The 26,963-nt window shown below is 39.4% G+C and overlaps 1 protein-coding gene across 3 annotated transcripts in view; it reads left to right on the forward strand.

Moving 5' to 3' along the window:
• The first annotated feature begins 6,635 nt into the window (after positions 1–6,635).
• ap1s3a (adaptor related protein complex 1 subunit sigma 3a) overlaps positions 6,636–26,963 on the forward strand; it is a 37,127-nt gene continuing 16,799 nt past the window's right edge. Inside the window, exons 1-2 of one of the 3 annotated variants that reach the window (XM_072572771.1) lie at positions 6,655–6,738; positions 24,907–25,032. In XM_072572771.1, coding sequence (XP_072428872.1) covers positions 25,030–25,032 — 3 coding nt within the window. In that variant the 5' untranslated portion in view covers positions 6,655–6,738; positions 24,907–25,029. Of the gene's footprint in view, positions 6,739–24,906; positions 25,033–25,568; positions 25,681–26,963 lie in introns of those variants that run through there. The other 2 variants (XM_072572770.1, XM_072572772.1) reach the window with 2 other exon arrangements.

Consider the following 26,963-nt stretch of genomic DNA (forward strand, 5'->3'; position numbering starts at 1 on the left):
CCCGTGTTTTCCCATATCCCTCAAAACCTTTCCTATCCATGTATCTGTATAGACACATTGAGAGAAACGCAAAAGAGCCAGACTGATATAAAGGAGTACACACACGCAGGAAAGAAAGAGACAGAAGTCCCTTGCTTTAATACAACATCATGTGTGTTCCACTGGTAAATAAACAAACTTACATAATTAGTGATGAAATGAGATGATGCAAATAAAACCAGTTAACAGTTTCCAGATTGGGAACAGCTCTGGAACAAGTCTCATTTTATATCCATATCTTACATAATGTGTGGCTGTCTAGAGGGAAAGGCTTTCTGGTGCCTTCATGGTGGTATTAGATACTGATCTAAAAAAAATGGAATGAAGGTTTCCTGTGATACCACTTTCCCATTATATAAGGTCTTATAATAATACAGCAGATGAAATAAATTATTTTTACGACTGAAGGCATTTGAGCTGTGAGTTATGAATATTATTGTAATTATATAGTATACATCTAACAATATTCTTGTCCAGCTGGGGAAATAATAACAAGCTGTCAATGCAGGAGTGAAATTCTACCCATGGGTGACTTAAGCATACTAAAAGAAATGGTTATAGCACTGGTACAGATGCATCATAAATACTTGTTTTCTTTTTAATTGTAAATAATTTCAGCTGCCCCCATACCTATGCAATGATTAAGTGAAATAGGATGCATATCACACCAATGGGAACAATGTGACAGTCACAGGACTCCAGATTTATTTGGCAAGTCTATCATTTGGAAATGATAGAACATTGTAATATAATTACTAACTCAGCTGCTGGAAAACTCCACTGTAATAACTTCCATAAATATTTGTGGGATAAACTGGATTAGAGTCTAGTTGAGATAAAACAGATTGACTTTCATTTTTTGACACAAACAGAAGAAATTGACATTGAAGAGTACCTTCCAAAGAAAACCCAATATAGATAGTGATTTGATAGTATCCAGAAAACAGTCCTGCAGCAATAAAAAGAACATGCAAAGAAATTTAATGATAACAGAACATCTTTTTTATGTGGATGATAAGATTTCCACAAGGGAAAGTTTTTTGTATTTTTTTTGCAAAAAGAGACACTTAAAGGAGATTTGAAAGTTGCTTAGAGAATACCTAAATGATAATCAAACAGCTCAGTAATCCAATCCTTTTACAGACTTAAAATCCACTTCAGACAGATTCTGTACAGTTTATTTTAAGGAGATCAAATGGATTAGTTAAAAGTCAGTTGAAAGTGAGTAGAGAAGAGCAACAGGCAGTTAAACATAAGAAAATTCTGTAATATTGAACATTCTTATTCTTCATTATGAATTGGCTGTCTTCATTGGTAGACAAGCAGTTCTCATCTTTCCTATTTTCTAAAGAGAACCAGAATGTAAGGATAATGTGACATTTGCCTAATTTAGTCATGGAATTGTTTCATAGATTTCAAAGGAGCAATCTGGAATCTGATCAGTGAAGAGTGCAAATGCAGGAAATTTGGAATAACAACAGCTTGAAATAGCCAGCAGGACAATCTGTGTCTGAAAACTGAACAAATACAAGTTAATGTTTCAGCTGGGAGTAATACAGGATTGGCAAAATGCAGTGTGGCTGCCTCATTGCAGAGGAAATGTCCTCTTTATTAGCATAGAACTTATGAATCCTTAGGACATTCAGTTCTATATTCTTGTTAAGATTTCCATAAATTTAAGTAGAATATAGAATAAGTTACTGAATTGTTTAGGGCCTATGTCACTTCACAAAAACAAAAAGAACAAAGAACACCACAGAAAACAACCAATGCTGGAGCTCACAGTGGGTCAGAAAGCATCCATGGAGAGAGAGCAAGCTAATGTTTCAAGTCTCAATGACTAAAGACCAGTATAGCACAGGAAGAGGCCCTTCAGTCCACCAAGGCTGTGCCATTACATATGTCTTTCTAAACTAAATCCCTTTAGCCTTTATGCAGACCATATTTCTATTTCTTGCCTATTTGTCTACTTGTCAATATGTTTCTGAAATGTTGCTATTGTATCTTCTTCCATCATCTCCTTTGGCAGGATATTCCAGGCACTTTGCCATCCACTGTGTAAAAATGCTCTCACATCTCCTTTAAAGCTTCCCCCTTTTACTAGAAACCTATGTCTCTGAGTAATTTACATTTCTACCCTGGGAAAAAGTTTCCAACTATCCATTCTATCTGTGCCTCTCATAATTCTGTCAATCTCTATGAGGTCACCCTCAGCCTACAATGTTCAAGGGAAAGCACTCCAGGTTTTTCTAATCTCTCCTCATCACCTATACCCTCCAAACCAGGCAACATCCCGGTAAATCATTACTGTACCTTCTCCAAAGCCTCAACATCCTTCTGGAAGTGTGGTGATGAGATTGTAAGCAATATTCCAAATATGACCTTAAAGTTCTATACAACTGCAACATGACTTGTCAATTTTTATGCTCCATGGTGTGACTAATAAAGGCAAGCATGCCACATTCCTTCTTGATGACCTTATCCACATGTGTTACCACTTTCAGGGAATTGTGGACCTGTACACCTATATTCCTCTGCATGCTAATGATTCTAAGGTTCTGCAATTTATTGTAATCTCGTATTGTATTGTATTGTTCCCTTCTGCATAAGACTTTCCAAAATGCATCTCTTCACAATTGTCCAGATTAAACTCCATCTGGCATTTCTTCACCCAACTCTTCAGCTATTTATATCTTGCTGTATCCTTTAACATTTCCCTCCACAACCCCGCAATCCCCCCCCCACCCCCCCACCTTGCTGTCTGGAGCTCCCCCAATCTTTGTGTCATCTGTAAACTTACTAATTATACCACCTACATTCTCTTCCAAATCACTTATATATATTACAAACACCAGGTCCCAGCACTGATCCCTATGGAACACAACTGGTCACTGATGTCCAGTCAGAAAAAACACACTTCCACTACTCTTCTCTGTCTTTTACGACCAATCCAATTCTGTATTCTTCTTACCAGCTCATACCAGTCCCATGTGAATTCATCTTCTGTATCAGCCTGCCATAAGGGACCTTGTCATAGGTCTTGCTAAAGTCCATGTAGACAATATCCACCACTCTACCCTTGATCAATCATCTTTATCACTTCCTCAAAAAACTCAATCAGGTTTATGAAACACAATATCACCACACAAAACCATGAAGTCTGTCACTAATAAGTCCATGTTTTTCCAAATGTGAATAAATCCCGTCACTAAGAATCTTCTCCAGTAATTTCCTCACCACCATTATAAGGCTCACTGGCCTGTAATTTCCTGGATTATCTACATTGCCCTCCTTAAACAACGGAACAACATTAGCTATTCTCCAGTTCTCTGTAACCTCAACTATAACTAAAGAGGATACAAAGATTTCATACAAGGCCCAAGCAATTTTCTCCCTGACCTCCCTCAGTATTCTGGGATAGATCCCATCGGGTCATAGGGAATGGTCTACCTCAACGCTTTTCAAAAAACCCAAAACCGCCTCATCTTTTATATTGACATGGCGTGGAATATCAACATACCCCTTTTAGACTCACTGTCCACTATGTCCCACTCCTTTCTGAATACCCATGCAAAGTATTCATTAAGGGCTCACCCAATTCCTCCAACTCCATGCATAAATTCCCTCCTTTATCCTTGCAGACCTACTCTTTCCTTAGCTATACTCTTGTTCCTTATGAACGTATAAAAAACCTTGGTATTTTCCTTAATTCAGTTTGCCAAGGTCATTCCATAGCCCCTTTTAGCCTTCCTAACTTTGTTGTTTTAGTTCTTTCTTGTTATCTGTATATTCCTTGAGGGCTTTGTCTGTCTTCAGTTCCCTAAACCTTGAATATGCTTCCATTTTCTTTCTGACTAAGCTCATAATTTCTATTGTCATCCACGGTTGCCAAATCATGCCAATCTTATCCATAATTTTCATAGGAACATGTTGGTCCTGAATTCTAATCAACTGGCCTTTAAAAGATTCCCCTGTGATAGATGTGGCTCGATCAGCCATCCCTGCCTAATAATGTAAATTCACCCAATTTACTACTTTCATCCAAGGACTATTGTTATCCTTATCCATAAGAAACTTAAAACTTACAGAATTATGGTCACTGTTCCCAAAATGCACCCACTGGAACTTTGTTCACCTGGCCAAGTTCATTCCCCAGTATCAGGTTTAATATGCCCCTTTCCCAAGTTGGACTATCTACATACTGCTTCCAGAAACTCTCCTGAACACACCTAACAAATTCCTCTCCATCCAAGCCCCAGGCATAAGGGAGTCCCAGTCAAACATATATACCAAAGTTAAAATCTCCTACCAGAACAACCCTGTTGTTTACACATTTTTCATTATCTGTTCATATTTCTGTTTTTCCATCACCCACTGGTGGTTGGGAGTCTGTAGGACAACCCTGTCAAAGTGATTGCACCCTTCCTGTGCCTGAACTCTACCCATATGGCCTTGTTAGATGAGATCTTCGAGGTTTCCTCTCTCACTATAGCTGTGAAATTCTCCCTCATCACTATTACAACTCACCCACCTCTTTTATATCCCTCTCTATCTTGGTTTGAAAAATCTGAATCCTGGAACATTAAGCTATCAGGGTCGTCCCTCTCATAATCAAGTTTCTGTAACAGCTACAATATCATTGTTATATGTACCAATCCAGGCTCTAAATTTATCTGCCTTATTTGTAATACTCCTTGTGTTAAAACTAATGTACTTTAGACTGGCAGTCTCCACAGTGTTCAAAAACCTTTCCCAGTCTACTCCTCCTCTTGGCCTTACTGGCTTTAGTCTCAAGCTCCTCCTTGGTTATTTCACTTGCTCTGGTTTCTACCATCCTGCTGTACTAGTTTAAACCCTCCTGAGTGAGGCTAGAAAGTTTTGCTGCCAGTTTACTGGTTCCCCTCCAATTTAGATGCAGCCTGTCTTTCTAGTACTGGTCCCATCTGCTCTGGAAAGCATCCCAATGATCCACATATGAGAAGGTCTCTCTCCAGCACTATCCCTTTAACCACAAGACTCAAGAAGCCTGAACTGGCAAAGTGTTGAGATAGAGATCTTGAGGATACATGACTGGAAACGATCAAAGAGATGGAGAGAATGGATTCATGTGGAATGATTTGAAAACAGGGATGAAGTTTAGATCGATCATGACACTGATCAACAAAAGTAATACAAAGATATATAAATGTAATTATGAACATTTTATAAATAACATGTATAATATAGAATATTTTACATTCACTTGCCTGGCAAAATGTTTAGGTGAAAATGAGGACTGCAGATGCTGGAGATATGATTTGAAAATGTGGTGCTGGAAAAACACAGCAGCTCAGGCAGTATCCGAGGTGCAGGAGAATCAATGTTTTGAGCAAAGGCCCTTCATCAGGAATGAGGCTGTGATCCGAGGGGGTAGAAGATAAATGAGAGTGTGGGTGGGACTGGGGAGGGGGAAGGTAGCTGAGAGTGTGATAGGTGGATGGAGGTGTTCGGGGTAATGGTGATAGGTTAAATGGAGGGTGGAGCGGATAGGTGGGATGAAAGATGGGCAGGTAGGACAGGTCATGACGGTGGTGCCAAGTTGGAAGGTTGGAACTAGGATAAGGTGGGGGGAGGGGAAATGAGGAAACTGGTGATATCCACATTGATGCCGTATGGTTGGAGGCTCCTGAGGTGGAAGATGAGGTGTTTTCTTCCAGGCATTGGGTAGTTAGGGAGTGACAATGAAGGAGGCCCAGGACCTGCATGTCCTTGATGGAGTAGGAGGGGGAGTTGAAGTGGGGTTCTTGATGTGGTGTCCCGGAGATGTTCTCTGAAGCGCTCTGCAAGTGGGCGTCCTGTCTCCCCCTCTCAAGGCTTACTTGCAGAGCACTTCAGAGAACATCTCTGGGATATCCACACTGACCAAGCCCACTGCCCCGTGGCTGAACACTTCAACTCCACTTCCCATTCCGCCAAGGACACGCAGGTCCTGGGCCCTCCTTCATCACTCCCCAACCATCCGCACCTGGAGGAAGAACACCTCATCTTCCATCTCTGGACCCTCCAATCATACGGCATCAATGTGGATTTCACCAGTTTCCTCATTTCTCCTCCCCCCCACCTTATCCCAGTTCCAACCTTCCAGCTCAGCACCACCCTCATGACCTGTCCTACCTGCCAATCTTCCTTCCCACCTATCTGCTCCACCCTCCTTTCTGACCTATCACCATTGCCCCCACCTTCATCTACCTATCGTACTCTCAGCTATCTTCCCCCCAGCTCCATTCCCCCTCCCATTTATCTCTCCACACTATCAACTCACAGCCTCATTCCTGATGAAGGGCAGTGGCAAAATTTTTAAATGAACTATAGAATATAAAAATTGTTATTACCAAACTTCTCATTCTCAAAGAATAACTAATAAATTAAATGTTAATGTATATTTTTGCAAGCTTAATAAGCTTTAGACTATCTTACATGTATAACATACGAAATATTATCAGCTCAATGAACTGTCTAATGAAACAATAAGGTAGTAAGGATTTCCCTAACCTGCTCTTTTACTGCAGGTTAATGTGTAATCCATGGGCAGGGAGGAGCCTTAAGCACACAGAATTCTGGGATAACTACCATGGGTTCCTGAATGCAAGCTTCTCAGGAAATGTTTTGTGTTCAGATTTTGAGGTTAAACCAATCCATCTTTTGCTTTAAGGCAGAATGGTAAGTTGTTTTTAAACTGCATAGTTGATTTCTTTGGAGTGTCTTAGATCTAAGTACAGAGTTACGCTGGCAAGTGTAGATATCAATTACTTCACCTGTTTCTGCAGGTGAAAATACAAGTGCACACCTGGCCTACACTGAAAGAACGAGTTTACTAATGGTTAGTTTAAAAGCACTTATTGTGTGTGTTTAGATTGCTTTAAATAAACATATTAGGCTTTATACCATGTAAAATATTAAAGGCTACATTTACAAGTGTTTAAAGTCAATTATACAGACAGTGTCACAACTCTGTTAGCTACCATTGCACTTAATTAATCAGGTTTCTAGGCATTGCTGAGACTAGGGTACAGATTTGGTTTATTTGAATCAAAATCATTACTCAATGATTTTGAAAAATGTAATGTTTTAACCGATTTAGCACTTTATACTCATGGTAAATAATGTCGGTGTTGTCTCATTTTAAAAAAACAAGTGCTGGAAACTGGAAACAAAAACAGAAAAGCATTTGGTGTTTAAAAATTAGAATCCCAAATGTAAACCTAGAATCAAAACAAAGGGGAGAAAATATTTTTAGAAACTAGAAACTCATTTAAAAGTGATTTTATTTTTGTATGACAAGCAGAACATTTAAAAGTCCATAAAATGTAAGAAATGGATTAAACACCTTGTCATGAATCAGTTAAACACTGTCTTGCAGATTGTGTACCTTCATTCAATTTCAATAATATAGAATTATTGAACAACAACAGTTTGAAATTATCTCGCAGAACATTCATTTTGAATACACATTTGAGAAACAATCCTCATACCTGTACTAAAATGGATTTCAGATGTATGGCAGACTTTCAGTTTGAATTCTCAAACATAAGGAAGTGTTTGACACTTCCTCTGACTCCGTTTGTCAGCTATGCTACAGTTCACTTCAGAATAATAAATCTACTGGTCTGTGTCCTACTCCAGGAGCCATTATATCCTTTTGCTGTTTGTGGGAGCTTTACTGTATATAAATTGGCTGCCATGTTTCCTACATCACAACAGAGTACATTTCAAAAGTATTTGATGGGTCAGTGTTACAAAATATTCTGATGTCACAAGAGATGCCCTATAAGTGCAAATATTTTTCTTCCATTGTTACTTAGTCGGCCTTTCCTCTATTACCTGTCATACCAAGCAAATAATTATTTGAATAAGAAAGAAACTTCGTGACATACAACTTAGTGTATAGTAATCAAGAAAACCCCGTCAATATAAATTAAATAGTTTCATTGCATCCATGGGTTAAAATATTGCAGAATACTGAATCTTAAATATACAAGAACTGAACATCTGTGGGTGGCACAGTGGCACAGTAGTTAGCACTGCTGCCTCACAGCGCCAGAGACCCGGGTTCAATTCCTGCCTCAGGCGACTGTCCGTGTGGAGTTTGCACATTCTCCCCGTGTCTGCGTGGGTTTCCTCCGGGTGCTCCGGTTTCCTCCCACAGTCCAAAAATGTGCAGGTTAGGTAAATTGGCCATTTTAAATTGCCCGTAGTGTTAGGTGAAGGGGTAAATGTAGGGGAATGGGTCTGGGTGGATTGCACTTCGGCGGCTTGGTGTGCATTTGTTGGGCCGAAGGGCCTGTTTCCACACTGTAAGTAATTTAGTCTAATCTGAATTTGATCATTTAGCAGTCTCATCTGTTTGATTTGGAGATGCCGGTGTTGGACTGGGGTGTACAAAGTTAAAAATCACACAACACTAGGTTACAGTCCAAGTTTAATTGGGAGCACTAGCTAGTGCTTCCAATTGAACCTGTTGGACTATAACCTGGTGTTGTGTGATTTTCATCTGTTTGAAGTACTTAGGCCAGAATGGGGAGGAGGAAGTAAAATGAAATGACAATGAGACTATAATATGGAGCTAAATTTTAACTTATTTATTATTATTATTATTATTATATTATTATTATTATTTATTCTATTATTATTATTATTATTATATTATTAAAACTTATTATTTTAAAATGTGATTCTACATATGCAAGATATTAATGTTAAATTACCATGTAGTTTCTACGTGGCCAACTCATGACACACAATGCTCTTGTTTAATTTATATGTGTTATTTCTTTGAAAAACAAAATGCAAAATAGATTGTCACCGACAAATTGATGTCACATCATATGACATAATGAGAAATTGTAGCACTCAATTAAATTACTAATCAGTTGATAGGTCTACAAACAAACTTAATTAAAGTCACAAACAATGTACTACTGTAAGTATGCATGGAATCGTGGAAATTATCTTGCTCTTTTGTGTGAATCTAAAACGTCAGTGGAAATCAAAACCCCTTCAGAGATTATGAATATTGCTTTTGCATATACAAGTGGATTTTACATAAAAATATGCTGTAAAAGCTTCCTATTCAATCCAAATATCTCTTCTTTTATTCTGAATCTATGCTCCAGAGCATTTTCCAACTGTTGTTCTTCATGTTACATGTTGAAAGTGTGATGTAGATATTTTCTTGGGTTTTGTGGTGCAAATTACTCATATGAATATTCTGTATGTATTACATTTAAAGGTGTGCCTATAATACCCAATATCTAATTGTAAGCTAAAATCTAGGTTTTGAATCTTTTTAATTCAAACCAAATAGCATGTATTTCACAAGTGTGAGATGATTTTTCCAGTCCTTTTGAAGATTGATTGATGGAAGTACTTGTAAAAGACCAGGTATAAACTGCAACAGTAAAAGAAAATTCCACATACTATATTCCAATAGTGATAATTCCATTGGCTGTGAAGCATTTCAGGATATCTCTTAGTCATCTAGTTAACCAATTGTTAAGGTGGAGGTGAAATAACATGTCCATGTCATCAGCTGGCTTACTTGCTTTTGGCATCTGTCTTTCCTTAATATTATTTCTTTATAACTTACCACCTGAGCTTTTAACTTGCAGGTTTGGCAGAGTTTACCTCTGTTTGAAAAGTAACTCCTTTTGTGTATCTTTACTCTGCCCCTTCACCTCTTCAAGCCAGAATTACAATGTGTGTGATACCTTCCCAGGCAAAAATTCACCAACAGGTTTGTCAGTGTAACTTCTGCACACCCCTTGTACCATAATTGCATGATGATTTTGCTTACCACAGTATATCGATATTTCTTTGGTCACCTAAGACATACTGATGAGTGGTTTAATGTCTTTGGCTATTCAGGCTGTAATGCATGCTAGTTAGTACCTGTTCTTAGAATATGTATAAATTCATTTTCTTTTAACATGAACCTTGTGGTAAAGATCATGCTCGCCACTAACGTCCAATTGTCTCACCAGGAGATCTGTCAAGACCTTACCACTATTAGTTACCAGTCTCTCTATTGGATATTCGCAGTGTGGGGTGCGGCAATATCATTTAGCTTTTCAGCAATCAGTTTCATTATAAGATTTTCACAGGAAACAAGGAGTAATTAAATTAACCTTTTTTTTAAATGCAGCAAAGTAAAATATGGGATGTATATGTAGACTGAAAACAGAAGGTGAAACATTTAATTTGTAATTTAATTGCTCCAGTTGTGAATAATGTTTTTAGGGTAAGTTCTGTTGTTCACTGAATTTCATTTGTCATGTTGCTACTAATGTGGGAATGGAAAAATTGAAACTCTCACTTATTTTGCAGTTGCTAGATTTTGGGGCATGACTGGAGTTGGCCTGTGTTAGAGTCCCGATTGACTTCAGGGTGTTCTTGCTAAGTTGTGCCTGTCTGGTACCCTGAGATTTTAATGTTTCATGAGTAATGATGGTGAAAGCTGATGATTTGCAATCAAAACTCAACCCCAAGAAAATCAGAGCCAAAAAATATTGTAAGTCCTCAATAAAAGCCGTGGTGATGTTCTTAAAAATTGATGACTTCAAATGAAACAATGGATGGAATTTTCCCTCCCTGATGTGGCATGAAAATGATGAAAGATGGGAAAAATATGGCGAGGATGAAAAAATCAATATCATGACGTTGAGAATTTGGTTTCCCTTTTATTCCTTTTAAGCATTGAACAGTGACTTCAGAATGTCGCTGGTGAGTGGTGAATGCCTTATGTTCATGTACTAGGATGTGTCATTAATAGCCCAACTCACTTTATTGATGAACAATTTCTAGTTCTGTCTTCCCTCCCCTGAGAAACTTGGTGACACAAATTCCTGATGGGCAGGTCAGAGTGGGTAGTTACCTGGTGGCTGTAGCTCACTGAATTCTTGTCCCAGACATCATGCAACCACATCTTCATCACAATATCCCTGCATGCTCTAATGGATGCCACCCTCCTTGACTTTCCAAATATTTGAGTTGGGTCAGCAAACCATGGGCCACAACTTATGATCTTACCTACTCTTGCACCAGTTCAGTTTTTCAACACTTTAGAGATTGGGCACACCTATGATATGGATAGGTAGGGGCACACAGTCATCCCATTCATCTGCACAGATCACCTTATGGCTCTTTGCTTGGTTTTCTTAAAGTTCGCTTGCTTGGAAGCTTCTGTCTTGCATCGCTGTTTAGTGAACAGGAGCTTTGGGCACAATTGCAGGCTGTCAGTAGCCTTCCATCTAAGCTATACAACTGAGAGGTTTGGCATATGCCAGTCAATATGCCAACAAATTGACTTTGAGGTTTAGAAATCATTGCCATGCCTGGACCTTAAAGGCTGGCAAGTTAGGGGAATGTAGGTTGCTGGCTCTCAGTGCTTTGTAGCATTGAGGGAGTGGCAGCAGCTTATCATAGTGGAAGGCACTGAATAATCAAAGGAGTGGACATAATGCTGGACAACACTGTACTATGTCAATGTCACACCAGTATTTGCCAACAGCTTACATGGCAAGCACATTGCATGTGCATCAATCAAATGGCCATGTCTGAAAGTCAAAGTCCTTTCGTGGGGTTAAGGGGCACCAAAGTCAGTCAAGGACACATCTGATTCCCCAAGGGGTTGGCCACAGTCAAAAATGTCTTTACATTCTGGAGATTTTGACCTGCAGGACTGACTGTGGTGCCGTGTAACCCATCCAGGGATTGCCAGTATGTCAGTCAGGAAGTTGTGGGAGATCAGACTTTCAGTCCAATCTTTCCTGTAATGAGACAAATGGAGAGGGATTATGTGGATGGAAGAGCAGTCTAAAATCACCCTTAAACTTGCTGTCTCTCAAACACTCTAGAGACGGTAATCCTTTCCCTGGAATTTTGCTCGAATACTGCATGAGTTTACTGAACCCTTTTTCTGATTCATTTATTCTCTTAGAATGAGTCTGTATATAGGATTACTTAAGCCATGACTCTTACCCCGACCCTATTCAGCTCAGACCCCAGTGCCGGGACAATCCACAGATTCCCAGTCCTCTCATGCAAAAGGGCCAATTCAGCACTCGAGATGAATTGAAAGACCTTCAAGGCACTGGCGGCTGTGCCTCCTGGGAATCTTTAGAATCTCACCCAGTCGCGGGGTCCTGGACGAGCCCCCAAGTTTACTGTCGTGGAAATTAAATTGACTCAACTCAACTATTAGCAAGAGCAACCAAGAAGAGCTTTATTAATTTTAACCTCTGCATTGCAGAGGAACCACATGCACTTGACAAAAATGCCTTGTGCAAGGTCCCTGAGCATAATTCATATGCTGTCTTATACTATTTCTTATCACGTTCTTAAGGAAAAAGACTGTGCAGATTTGAGTTGTTATTCTCTTCATTCCCTTGTTGTGGACATACTGTTCTTATATTTTTCTCTTGTTGAATGTTTACAAAGTTCCACAGAGACAAGCTGTACCTCGACTGCAGACTTCAGCAAAGTGTCAGAAGGTTTTAAATTTAGTAAAGCGTTGTCTTTCAGATTTCAGTAAATGGATTTCAGAGTAAATGTTAATTTTGTTAATTTTCCATTACACAGATCATGGTAATGCAGCAGCAAGAGGTGCTGAGGTGTCTGCAGTGAGTAATAAGGAAGTACAGAGGACAGAAAGAGTTTGTAGCCTGTTAGACCCCCCCAGCTGGACGAGAGTAATTGAGTGGTTTGATGTATGTGATAGTGAGAGGTGTAGTCCATGAGTTTAGTGAGAGGTGTGTGCCGTGGGAGAGTTAGATGAGTGGTGACCCTGTTAGTGTGACTAGCACAGAGAGGTGCATGCACTTACTCTTGTAGAGTATGAAAGATCACCGACAGCTTTCAGGTAATTCCAGATGTTCCTGTTACCCCCAGGGCACTGCACTGACCCGGGCTGTTTATCTGTGTCCTGGCTGGTTCTGTCTGATGATTTGGCCTCCTGCGGAGGTCAGTAAAAGAAGGACTGCCCTCTTCTCACCTACCCTATCCACCAGCACCTCTAGATTCTTGTCACTGAAGCGAGTCTCCATTCCTAGGTCAGTCCTCCATGATAGTGGTCAAGCATTACAGCATGACAGTCAGTTTCTAGCAGAGTTGGTGTGCAACTGGAATTTAAATATGATGCCAGTGCAGGGAGTGTTACCAGGTCCTGGCAATGGCAACCTCTCCTACCAATTCCACTCAAAGATCACCAAACGGCCCAGTTTCCTAATAAGATCATAAAATGTAGAAGGAAAGGTAGGCCATTCAGTTCCATAGTCTGCTCAGCTGTTCAATGAGATTATAGTTGGACTGATCATCCTGAATTCCACTTTTCTGCCTTTCCCCATAATCCTTGATTCCCTGACTGATGAAAATTCTGTCCATCTTAGTATTGAAATTCCTTAACGACCCCAGCCTTGCCAGCTCTCTGCAATAAAGAATTGCAGATTCACTCCTCCTTGAAAGAAGAAATTCCTTCTTGTCTCTGTGTTAAATGTTCAACTCTTTATTTTGATGTGGAAGTGCCAGTGTTGGACTGGGGTCGACAAAGTTAAAAATCACACAACACCGGGTTATAGTCCGCCTGGTTGATTTGGAAGCATTAGCTTTCAGAATGCTGCTCCTTCGTCAGGTAATTTTATCCTTATTTTGAGACTGTGCCCTCACTGAATGAATGAGATGAAGAGCAGAAGATTAAGTTAGAAGTGTTACTTGGAGCAATGATTGACTGGATGCCATAAAACTCTTTCAGTTCAAGTGTTTTGTTGAATATGGGAAAATTACACCCTTGATTGCTGTAAACATCAATGTTAAAACTGGAGTTAGGTTCTCTGGGATCTGATTAGAAAAGAGAGATTCAGCCCTGTTAGTTGGGATATTTGACCATGTTAAATTCCTACATAAATGAATGAAACACTTTTGAAAATAAAATGCATTTTTCTTTTATTTCTAAATGTAACTTTATTCACAATCGTGTACCACCAGCTCATTCCTGGTTTGCAGTATGAATCTCCTGCTCCCTGATCATTGCTGATCCTTCCCCTCCCTAACTCTCCAATTTGTGGCCTTTGTAGTGTCAGGTGGTGGGAAGCGACTAAGCTCAGTTATCACCAACATCCTGTTGTCCAGGGGTTGAGGGATGACGGCGAATGCCCCACAGCCGACCAAGAGGAGCAGCTCCATTTACACTTGAGCAGTGGTAGCTGACAAGAAGCTCATTGGAGGGTTTCAAAAAGATGTTGTTAGGCAGCAGTTACAACATGGCCTGGAGGAAGTGGTGACTCTCACAGGTGGTCTAGAGCCTGGTCCCTGGCCTTGAGCTCTCATGTCTGGGGAAGGGATCAAAGAGTTGGGCACAGGGACACTGCACGTTGAAAGCTGGGCATGAGTAGTAGCCTCACATTGAACAGTAAGTGAGCAAGAGAAGCTGCTTCAAATGGTGTCAATTATGTGGGGAACAATGTTAAAACATATGTCACAACATTCTGTGAGATTGCAGTCCCCATTCACTCACAACATTGAAGTGAAACAACAGCAAGTGGTCAACATTGCATTAGAACTGATGCATGAGTAGACAGGTGATTTCAAAAATATTTTGAAGTGACTTTGTTTAGATCTCTCTGCACCAATTCACTTGGAAGTAGCAGTTACATAAATATTGTATTCATTTAAATCAGTAACAAAGCTTGATAATTCTTCAATGATTTAAAGTGCAGACTGCAGCTTGTTCTTGGCAGGATATTAGTACATGCAATTTTCCTGGATCCCTTTCAGGACTCAGAAAGTGAGGTCGTAGGAAGTTGTACTTGATTTTTCAGGGTCACAAACCATTGGCAATAGATCTAAGGCTGTGCAGTGAATGTCATGTGAGAACTCTTTTTTTTAAGAGTACAGTCTGGTACCATCTAGGGAGCTCATTGGATTGCATTCTTCCATTCTGCAGTATATGAATCTCTGTTGTTATGAAAACATTTTACAAATAATAAAAAATGCTAATCTATCTCATGATGTGAAATGGTGCTGTCATATTTTTCCTATTAAATCTGAGACTTATGTCGAGTGCTTTATTTTAAATGTAACCAAGCACTCCTTAACTAACCTTCTTTCAGCTGAGCTGAGCTGACAGACCTGATCATAAGCTAATTGCATTCCTTATTAGATAGAGATCATTTAGCCCAGGGAGCCCAAGCCAGCTTACTGCACAAACTAGTTTGTCTGTCTCAATATCATAAAACTTGTTGTGCTGCAGTTGGAGACCATTCGGGCCATTACAGTCAGAGAGTCATTGAGATCTACAGCACAGAAACAGACCTTTCTGTCCAACTCGTCCATGCCAACCAGATATCCCAATCTAATCCAGTCCCACTTGACAGCACCCGGCCCATATCCCTCCTTCCTATACCCATCCAGATGCCTTTTAAATGTTGCAATTGTGCTAGCCTCCACCACTTCCTCTGGCAGCTCATTCCATACATGCACCACCCTCGGTGTGAAAATGTTGTCCCTTAGGTCTCTTTATTTTTATATATATATATCTTTTTGCTCTAACCCTAAACCTATGCCCTCTAGTTCTGGACTCCCCCACCCCAGGGAAAATACTTGTCTACTTTCCTATCCTATCCATGTTGCTCATAATTTTATAAACCTCTATAAGGTCACCCCTCAGCCTCCGAAGGTCTGGGGAAAACAGCCCCAGCCTGTTCACCCTCTCCCTATAGCTCAAATCCTCCAACCCTGGCAACATCCTTGTAAATCTTTTCTGAACCCTTTCAAGTTTCACAGCTTTCTTCAGATATGAAGGAGACCAGAATTGCACGCAATATTCCAATTCCATGACCTCCCAACTCAATATTCTGCCCAGTAAAGGAAAGCATACCAAGCGCCTTTTTCACTATCTTATCTATCTGTGACTCCACTTTCAAGGAGCTATAAACCTGCACTCCAAGGTATCTTTGTTCAGCAACACTCCCTAGGACTTTACCATTAAGTGTACAAGTCCTGCTAAGATTTGTTTTTCCAAAATGAAGCTCCTCAGTTATCTAAATTGAACTCCATCTGCCACTCCTCAGCCCATTGGCCCATCTGATCAAGATCCCATTATAATCTGAGGAAACCTTCTTGGCTGTCCTCTACACCTCCAATTTTGGTGTCATCTGTGAACTTACTATGTTTCTTATGCTCACATACAAATCATTTGTATAAATGACAAAAAGTAGTGGACCCTGCACCAATCCTTGTGGCACTCCACTGGTCACAGGCCTTCAAACTAAAATACAACCCTCCACCACCACCGTCTGTCTTCTGCCTGTGAGCCTTTACGTTGCACTGGCTCTCTGAGCAATTCAACTCCAAGCGAATCTCTGACCTCGTCCATGTAACATATTCTTGTTTAAGTGATTTTAACAATCATCCATTGCTGTCTTGAATTTCTCAGTTGAACCTACCTCCACGACACTTTCAGGCAGTGCATTCCATATCCTAACTACTCACTATGTGCTTATTCTCCTCTCGCATTTAACTCTTTTGGTAAACCAATTCTCAATTCATTTGAGCAGAAAGATTCTCGCCATGTCCATCCTGTACAAGCCTTCATTACTTTGAAACCTTCTAGCAAATCTCTCCTTAGCCTTTTCCTCTCCAGGAAAGCAGCACCAATTTCTTCAATCTTTCATTACAACTGAAGTATCTCACCCCTGGAACCATTCTCATAAACATCTTCAGCACTCTCTCTAATATATTCATATTCTTCTGAAAGTGTGATGCCCAAAAATGTACACAATAATCCACCAAAAGTCCTAACGTGCCCGACATGAATTCATCAGAAACAGTGCACTCTTGCATTCTATGCTTCTGTTTATGAAACTGTTTGATTCCTACAGCCCAACAAGGTTTGTTTCCTTCAAGTGTCCATCCAATATCCTTTTGAAATTCACTTCAGGGATTGTGAATTATTTACCAGACTTTCTTTGTTAACACTTATGACACATTCAGTATAAATTGTGATGTCAGATGTTATGATGTGATGATGGATATGTCCTCTATCAACATTGTGTATGTCTTTTTCTATTCTTGTCTTCCTTCAATTTTCCACCGAACCCATAGCAACATTAGTGTGTTAATTTTAATGACTGGTCTGATATTTGAGTTGGAACGCATGTTTCCAAGTTCGATATTATGACGTGACTGCAGCAATTTTAATTCAATTAATGTTTGCCAATAATCCTTATTGCAAATTAATGCAAGACTACAAACCATTTAATCAGCAGATGAGTACTGAGAAGATATTTTTTCCCTATTTAGTTTCCAGCATTTATATTTTTCAAAATCACAATTGCTGGAAGACACAAGCAATCTCCCTGAGGTAACAGTGGCTGAAGGACCTGAACTTAAGGGAATTTATATTTGCCAGGAATTGGTGTTGGAGAGACTGTTAGGTCTGAAGATTGATAAGTCTCTGGGGCCTGATGGTCTACATCCCAGGTTACTGAAGGAGGTGGCTCGAAACATCGTGGCTGCGTTGGTGATTTTCCAGAGTTCGATAGATTCGGGATCAGTTCCTGCGGATTGGAGGGTGGCTAATGTTATACCACTTTTTAAGAAAGGTGGGAGAGAGAAAGCAGGAAATTATAGACCAGTTAGTCTGACCTTAGTAGTGGGAAAGATGCTGGAGTCTATTATAACGGATGAAATTACGACACATCTGGATAATAGTAACAGGATAGCTCAGAGTCAGCATGGATTTATGAAGGGGAAATCATGCTTGACTAATCTTCCGGAATTTTTTGAGGATGTAACTCTGAAAATGGACAAGGGAGATCCAGTAGATGTAGTGTACCTGGACTTTCAGAAAGCTTTTGATAAAGTCCCACATAGGAGGTTAGTGAGCAAAATTAGGGTGCATGGTATTGGGGGCAAAGTACTAAATTGGATTGAAAGTTGGTTGGCTTATAGGAAACAGTAGTGATAAACGTCTCCATGTCGGAATGGCAGGCAGTGACCAGTGTGATACCGCAGGCATCAGTACTGGGACCGCAGCTTTTTACAATATATGTTAATGATATAGAAGATGGTATTAGCAATAACATTAGCAAATTTGCTGATGATACAAAGCTAGGTGGCAGGGTGAAATGTGAGTAGGATATTAGGAGATTACAGGGTGACCTGGACAAGTTAGGTGAGTGGTCAGATGCATGGCAGATGCAGTTTAATGTGGATAAATGTATGGTTATCCACTTTGGTGGCAAGAACAGGAAGGCAGATTACTACCTAAATGGAATCAATTTAGGTAAAGGGGCAGTACAGAGAGATCTGGGTGTTCTTGTACACCAGTCAATGAAGGTAAGCATGCAGGTACAGCAGGTAGTGAAGCATGCTGGTCTTCAGAACAAGAGGGATTGAGTATAGAAGCAAAGAGGTTCTTCTGCAGCTGTACAGGGCCTTGGTGAGACCACACCTGGAGTACTGTGTGCAGTTCTGTTCTCCAAATTTGAGGAAAGACATTCTGGCTATTGAAGGAGTGCAGTGTAGGTACACGAGGTCAATTCCTGGAATGGCAGGATTACCTTATACTGAAAGACTGGAGCAACTGGGCTTGTATACCCTTGAGTTTAGAAGACTGAGAGGGGATCTGATTGAGACATATAAGATTATTAAAGGATTGGACACTCTGGAGGCAGGAAACATGTTTCCGCTGATGGGTGAGTGCCGAACCAGAGGACACAGCTTAAAAATACAGGGTAGACCATTTAGGACAGAGCTGAGGAGAAACTTCTTCACCCAGAGAGTGGTGGCTGTGTGGAATGCTCTGCCCCAGAGGGCAGTGGAGGCCCAGTCTCTGGATTTATTTAAGAAAGAGTTGGATAGAGCTCTCAAGGAATGTGGAATCAAGGGTTATGGAGATAAGGCAGGAACAGGATACTGATTAAGGATGATCAGCCATGATCATATTGAATGGTGGTGCAGGCTCGAAGGGCAGAATGGCCTACTCCTGCACCTATTGTCTATTGTCTATTGTCTAAGTAACAAAAAATTGCAACACCATTTTTGAAATTCCATTTGTTGTTCAAACTACTATAAAATTCACACAGAAGTTATCACATTCTGCAATTTTGCCAATTTTTGAATATGAATCCTCCCCAAAAACACAACTTAGCAAATCAGTGAGCCTAATTAGTTAAAGATTAATAAGGAGTTTCTTTCATAAAATCCTATTTATTGCATGATGAAAATGTAAAAGCTAAGATCCCTGGATTTATTTCTTCAGTTTGCTACAAAGGAAAATTAATATACAGATCTAATGTACAGATTTTTGGCTTTGTCTTCCCTGGCAGTTGCTGTTGTGAAAAGTGGACACTCTTCCAGCTTGATTTCTGTGATCAGTGTTCATCCTTTCAGTCAAAATAATAACTTCAGTTGCAAATTGTACGTGGAACAATTACCATTCAAGCCAATGATTACCAACATTTCAAAATAATGCAATGTTCCATTTCCTTTATGTTGGTACTCTAGATTGTGATTTGTAATTTATGAAGCATCAAAAGCAGTTTTTACCCATTTCCACAAATAAATTCTTGATTTTTTTTTTGTCCTGTGGTGAATCAGAAAAAAACCCAATTTTCTCCTGAATTATAGGACTCCCTATTTCTCCCTGCCCTGAAACGTTCTTGTTTTTCTAAAATAAACTACAGGTTGAAATCTGCATACTTTTGTGAATGTGGTTCTATTAATAGTTCACATTGTTATTGGGAAAAGACATAAGGTCATATGACTAAGAAATTGCTCTTGCTGGTAACTTCATTGCAGGAAAATGTCATGTTATGTATTCAGTTGGTATTTACAATGTTTTGATTTTAAAAAGGAAATGTTTCATCCTTGATCTAAAAATATCTGCATTCTTTACCAACTTCTCTCCTGGGCCTAACTAGATTCAGTGTACAAATTATATTAGGTCCAAGTATTATGTACTGCTTGTGCCATATGCATAACATGTGCATCTCCTTCATCAGGAAGATAATAAAGGTTGTGCAGTCTTTCTTTTCCCTTTTAAAGGAGACTTGTGTCTTCTTTACATATGTGGTAAACACATCATTTGTTCCTACTTAGATTCAGAGTAGGATCAGTAATGCATTGATAATTACCAAACTGAAAGTTCTTTGAATGCTGACACTACAATTCAAACGCTGCCCCAGGTCACACACTAAGGTATTGTTTAGTAGTTGCAATTTTACACACATTTATTCCTCTTTGTATAATCTCCAAGAATTATTATTCTACCATAAAAGTGGCAGGAGACACATCTATAATCTTAGATTTAAAAAGAAAAACCACTTAGGGCTTCAGTAAGGATCGAGTGATGAGCCTGTGAGCTGTATGTAAGTGTGGATTGCCTTTCAGTGAGGCTATACATTTGTAAAATTTAATTTCCTTCCTTGATTTATTGTATTGTAGGGAAATTCAATGGGAAGACTTTTCTTACTTTTTTCTGAATTTAACAGTCCTTTTTGGGTCTTTTTCTTTTCTCCCAACATTTCTTTTTCTTTTGTCTAATCCTCATAAATGGCACTTTAAAAAAAAACGTCAAATTCGCAATTCTTAACACACCCGCTGTTTTAACAATTCTTAATAGAATAGATGCAGGATGAAACAAAATGCCAATACTTTGATTTCTTGTTACTTCTCAATAAATTTCAGACATTATAAAATTTGCTCTATGTTTTTAAACTGCTTTTGCCCTTATCCATGACATTTTAAACAAGAAAGCTATTATCAAAAATAATCTAACAGAACAAGGAATTAAAAGAATAAAACTAATGTATTTGATTGGACCTGGTGCTAATTGATTTTGATCAGATGTGATGCTAAACCGTCAGCTGGGAGAGACAATATCTGTGGATAAGTTTCATACTGACCTGTAAAAGCAGCCATGTAAAAAGCTGGAGCATCAGTCCCAATCTGAGCCATTCATGACTCAAGATTGTTCCATTATCAGGGTGATTCTTCAGTTCTCCCTTTGCAAATGACTATTGCCAACCAAAGAACTTCTCCATACCTGTGTCTGATTTTCATACTCATTTTTTATAGCCACATGCCTTTTTGCCTTTGCATTAATTGCTTTTATTTCTATCTTCAATTTTCTGCTTAATCTCTGTGTAACCTTAATGATTTCCAGTAATTCACTATTATGCCATATACTTCCAGATGAGCTTAGCGATATGCAAAGCATTTTTGTTGTCCAGTCAGTGCAATTAACTGTACACTTGTGTTCAATATCCCATACCTCAATATTTGCCTTTCTTTACTGAATTCAATTAATATTGATCCTAAAAAAATTTATAGTGGTATTACTGGACAAGTTGGAACCTACATTGAAATCTGACCTAATAGGTCGTTTGATTTGTTTAGTTAATTAACGTGGCAGTTGATCACTGAAGCATATTTACACAGCTGCTGATGTTTTCTCACAATAGAAGGGGTGACAATGGACTTGTGGCAATATCACTAGACTATTAGGCAAGAAAGTAGCTCATGTTCTGGGGATCTCTATTTCAATATCACGATGGCAGATGGTGGAATTTGAATTCAATTGACTGTTGTCCTTTTGGGGAAGGGGTTCTGCTATCCTTGCCCAGTCTGGCCTGCATGTGACTCCAGGCCCACAGTGATGTGGTTGACTCTCAGCTGCCCTCTGAAATGGCCATGTGACTCAGTTATGTCAATTGCTACAAGTCTCAACAAAGGAATGAAACTGGACCAACCATCTGGCATTGACCTAGGCACAAGAAACGCTAAGCCCCACACCATACTGATTTTGAAATGTATCACCATTCCTTCAGCATTGCTGGATCAAAATCCTGGAATCTGTTTGGGTGTACTTATGACGCATGGACACAGCTTTGCAAGAATTAGCTCATCACCAACTCTTCAACGGCAGTGAGGGATGGACAATAAATGCTGACCCAGCCAGAAAGGCCCATGTCCCACAACTGAATAAAGTTTGTGTTCAAATTATGAGTGCACTATTTGTCAAGGTCACCTCTCAGCCTGCAGGAATTCAGGTTAACAAGTGCTCCAAGCACATTGATTGATTGGAATCTCATGTTGACAGTATGTTCAGTCTTTAGTATTGTGTTGAAAAATGATCTCATTGTTGGGGAATAATTGGATGTCAGAGGTTTGCTTTCCCTCTGCAGTTTTTGGTGCAGGATTGATGTATGGGCACTAACTGAAACATCAAATAGCCCCCATCATGGTCCTGCTGCTAGTCACTGAAACGCATTTGCTGCAGCTATATCTATAAAACATTTGAAAATTATTTGAAAATTGAACAATTCCGTACTTAAATATTGAGTATTGCATTAGTGTAATAAGTATTATTTTGAAGTTGGAACAATTTAGCATGAATTAATTTTGTCAGTGAAAGTCTTAGTTATACCTTTAGCATAAAGACTACAGTGTACCCAAAGTTTTTTGTAAGTGATTTTGATAAATGTCAAATTCTGTTATTTTGGAATTGTTCATGGTATTTCACATTGAAGTATATTTTGTAATCTCCTTGGAACTTTCTATTGTACACGTCAAAATAGGCATTTTCATCCTCATTATCTTTTCGTTTCTCACTTACTTAATTAGCAGGATCATGTATGTAAAGTCAATTATAGCATGAACCTTTTGTATGTGTCAAGCTTTACAAACAATAATGAATTTTCTTGTGGTAATTATGATTTAAGTCGACATTTCAAGAATAGGGGAAAAATTAAAATAAAACCAAAATGAGATACTGAGCAAGTATTTTGCAGCAGTGTTTACTGTGGAAAAAGACATGGAAGATATAGAATGTAGGGAAATTGATGGTGGCATCTTCAAAAATGTCCATATTACAGAGGAAGAAGTGCTGGATGTCTTGAAACGCATAAAAGTGGATAAATCCCCAAGAGCTGATCAGGTCGTGTACCCTCAAACTCTGTGGGAAGCTAGACAAGAGATTGCTGGGCCCCTTGCTGAGGTATTTGTATCATCGATAGTCACAGGTGAGGTGACGGAAGAATGGAGGTTGGTTAATGTGGTACCATTCTTTAAGAAAGGTGGTAAGGACAAGCGAGGGAACTATAGACCGGTGAGCCTGATGTTGGTGGTGGGCAATTTGTTGGAGGGAACCCTGAGGGACAGGATGTACATGTTTTTGGAAAGGCAAGGGCTCATTAGGGATACTCAACATGGCTTTGTGCATGGGAAATCATGTCTCACAAAGTTACATTTTCAAAAAACTCAACCATGAGGATTGATGAGGGCAGAGCGGTGAATACGATCTATATGGACTTCAGTAAGGCGTTCGACAAGGTTCCCCATGGGAGACTGGTTAGCAAGATTAGATCTCATGGAGTACAGAGAGAACTAGCCAATTGGATACAGAACTGGCTCAAAGGTAGAAGACAGAGGGTGTTGGTGGAGGGTTGTTTTTCAGACTGGAGGCCTGTGACCAGTGGAGTGCCACAAGGATCTGTGCTGGGTCCACTACCTTTTGTCATTTATATAAATGATTTGGATGTGAGCATAAGAGATATAGTTAGTATGTTTGCAGATGACGCCAAAATTGGAGGTGTAGTGGACAGTGAAGAATGTTGCCTCAGATTACAACGGGATCTTGATCAGATGGGCCAATGGGCTAACAAGTGGCAGATAGAGTTTAATTTAGATAAATGTGAGGTGTTGCGTTTTGGGAAAGAAAATCAAAGCAGGACTTATACACTCAATGGTAAGGTCCTTGGGAGCGTTGCTGAACAAAGATACCTTGGAGTGTAGATTCATAGCTCCTTGAAGGTAGAGTCGCAGGTAGATAAGATAGTGAAGAAGGCGTTTTGGTATGCTTTCCTTTATTGGTGAGAGTATTGAGTACAGAAGTTGGGAGGCCATGTTGCAGCTGTACAGGACATTGGTTAGGCCACTTTTGGAATATTGCGTGCAATTCTGGTCTCTTTACTATTGGAAGAATGTTGTGAAACTTGAAAGGGTTCAGAAAAGGTTTACAAAGACGTTGCCAGAGTTGGAGGACTTGAGCTATTGGGAGGTTGAATAGGCTGGGGCTGTTTTCCCTGGAGTGTCAGAAGCTGAGAAGTATAGAAATATATAACTTCCTGAGGGGCACTGATAGGGTATATAGACAAGGTCTTTTTCATGGGGTGTGGGAGTCCAGAACTAGAGGGCATAAGTTTAGGGTGAGAGGGGAAAGATATAAAAGAGACCTAAGATATGTGTATGGAATGAGCTGCCAGAGGAAGTGGTGGAGGCTGCACAATTGCAACATTTAAGAGGAATTTGGATGGGTTTATGAATAGAAAAGGTTTGGATGGATATGGGCCGGGTGCTGGCAGGTGGGACTAGATTGGGTTGGAATATCTGGTCGGCATGGACGGATTGAACCGAAGGGGCTGTTTCCGTGCTGTACCTCTCTATGACTCTAAGTGGTCTGTTTCTGTATATTGTTATGCTATGTTTCTCTGGTTGGTCGAGCTATAAGACTGATTGAAACTTTCTATGAATTTATTAATGAATAAATAAAGGATCATAGGTAAAATATTTTGAATTGGATCGTACAGGTCATTTGCAAATTATATATGATGTCCTGTACGTTAAGCAAATGTAATGTAATCGATTTGGTTTTCACCAGACAATTAGGGCATTAGCATCAATTTAAACACTCTCTTAAAAATGATTAAAACTGTTTGGAAAATGGAACAACATATGCAAAAATAGAACCGAAATAAGGGAAATGTGAATATTAGAATTGCCGTTTTTGCAATTGAAGTCAAAGGTTATAAACCTAAACTAATTTGCATATAGGTCCTGAGGCACTGCAGGTGGTGTTGTGAAATAGGGAGGAGCTATTACTTTGAAGAATTCTGGGAAAGTCATTACAATTTCCTGAACGTAAAGATGTAAATACTCTTCTAATCTACAGTCACAATGGTAGGTACATTGAAGTTTTATACTCTTGGTAAAGATGGCGTAAAATCCAGTAAAATCCTAGCTGGGCTAGATGCCCAGCTACACAACATATTGTCTAGCTACCACCATTGTTAACAGCTAACCCGAGAATGCCACTTTAAAAAAAAGGTTTTGTGATTTACACATGAAAGAAGTGAAACTATCACTGTATTCTAACAGATGAAAGGCTTAACAGACAATCAATTTTTCAAAGTATAATTTCAGTTACATCACACTGCAAATTTTTGCTATAAATTCTGTGTTACGATCGAGCCCTCCACTATCACCTGATGAAGGAGCGTCGCTCCGAAAGCTAGTGTGCTTCCAATTAAACCTGTTGGACTATAACATGGTGTTGTGTGATTTTTAACTAGCTACACAACTGGTATTTTAAACAAGGTGTATTTACTAACACTTTGATTTGAATCTTGTCTGGTATTTCTGTGTGCTTCTCTTGTTTTCTTTCTCTCTGTGTTAAGGGATATTGGTGTGTGTATTTGAAGATATTTGGTTCAGTTGTGGTTCCACATTACACAATCCTTTAAAGGAATCCCCACAGGATTGTGCAACACCTGGAAACAGGCTGAACAGGTTTCACAATATGACTATGAAAAGCATGCTTTTAAACAGGTATTCTAATTAATTTACAGAACTAGAATTGCTATGAAGTAGCATGATTCGTATTTAGCGGCGAAGGCTTATGAATTATGTTCTAAAAGCAAATGTAATTCCTTGGTCTGAGCTGATTTGTAGTGTTTTAAATAGTCTTTATAATGTAAAATGCATACATTAATGGCACATCAATCAATTTTGTTCATTCTGAGTTTGATTCTTGAGCATGGTGTACTGTTTGTTCTTTTGAATCTGTCTTACATCATTTGGATTTACTACTTGCTGAGGTTTGGAAGGACAATTGCCCCCCTGAGTGCCTCCTGCACCATCTCCCTTTTCCCTATCATGTAATAGTCCAAGGAGGTTACATATGTTTATACTCAGTCTGCAAGTAAGTGGATTTTTCAGAATCCTTTAAGATTGGATCAGATCCTACTGTACATGCTGTATCATTGCCTGTACACATTACAAATTTAATGACTCAGGAAGCCCGGTAGACATGAATTCTCATTGATGATCCCTGTTAAATATTGCTGATGGGGTGGTACTACTTACTGTTGAAAGTACATTCCACTGTGTAAGTGCCTCGTCTGGACTGCTCACCTGCAAAAGTGCACTTGTCAAGACACAGTTACATGTAGGATGACTTCACAATGCGGCTGTAACACGTCTTCAGCTGAGACACTCAGCTACACATAGCTATTCACAATGGCAAACAGCACGACTGCACAAAACAGCATCTTCAGCAAGAAGTAACCTCATCCCAGATTCTGTTTTCACTTTCATGTTTATGAAAGGTCTTTGACCGGAAGCGTTCATTCTGATTGTGTTTCTCTAACTAGAGTATGTTGTCTGCTGTTCTGAATCTTATTAACACTTTTTAAAAAAATTTCTGTTTTCACATTCCAATGTAAATTACTTAAGTTAATATAGCTGCTTCCTCTACAGATTCTAACTAACTTGGTGTGTTCCATTACTTTCTGGATTTACAATTTGTTTTCCTTTTATTTCCATTTTTAAACCTTGCTTTTGTCACATTGAACTACCTTGCAGGGTGTTTTCATGTTGATTCGTAGGTGAATCTCCTGCCTCCATTTTGATCGACGTTCTGTCACAGTGGGGTTTGGAGCAAACTGGGTAGTGGTGGTGTGTTACAGACTGCTCTGAGATTTTGTGCTCTTGTGCGACATGTACTTTATCTGGAGCTTTTCGCCACATGGCTGACTAGAAATCTCTCCCATTCTCACTGTCTGCCACTGGCCTGTGTTGGGGAGGAGGTGGGATTTGCAGGCTGATAATCA

This window comes from Chiloscyllium punctatum, chromosome 6, assembly GCF_047496795.1.
Source record: "Chiloscyllium punctatum isolate Juve2018m chromosome 6, sChiPun1.3, whole genome shotgun sequence".
NCBI classification, from domain to species: domain Eukaryota; kingdom Metazoa; phylum Chordata; class Chondrichthyes; order Orectolobiformes; family Hemiscylliidae; genus Chiloscyllium; species Chiloscyllium punctatum.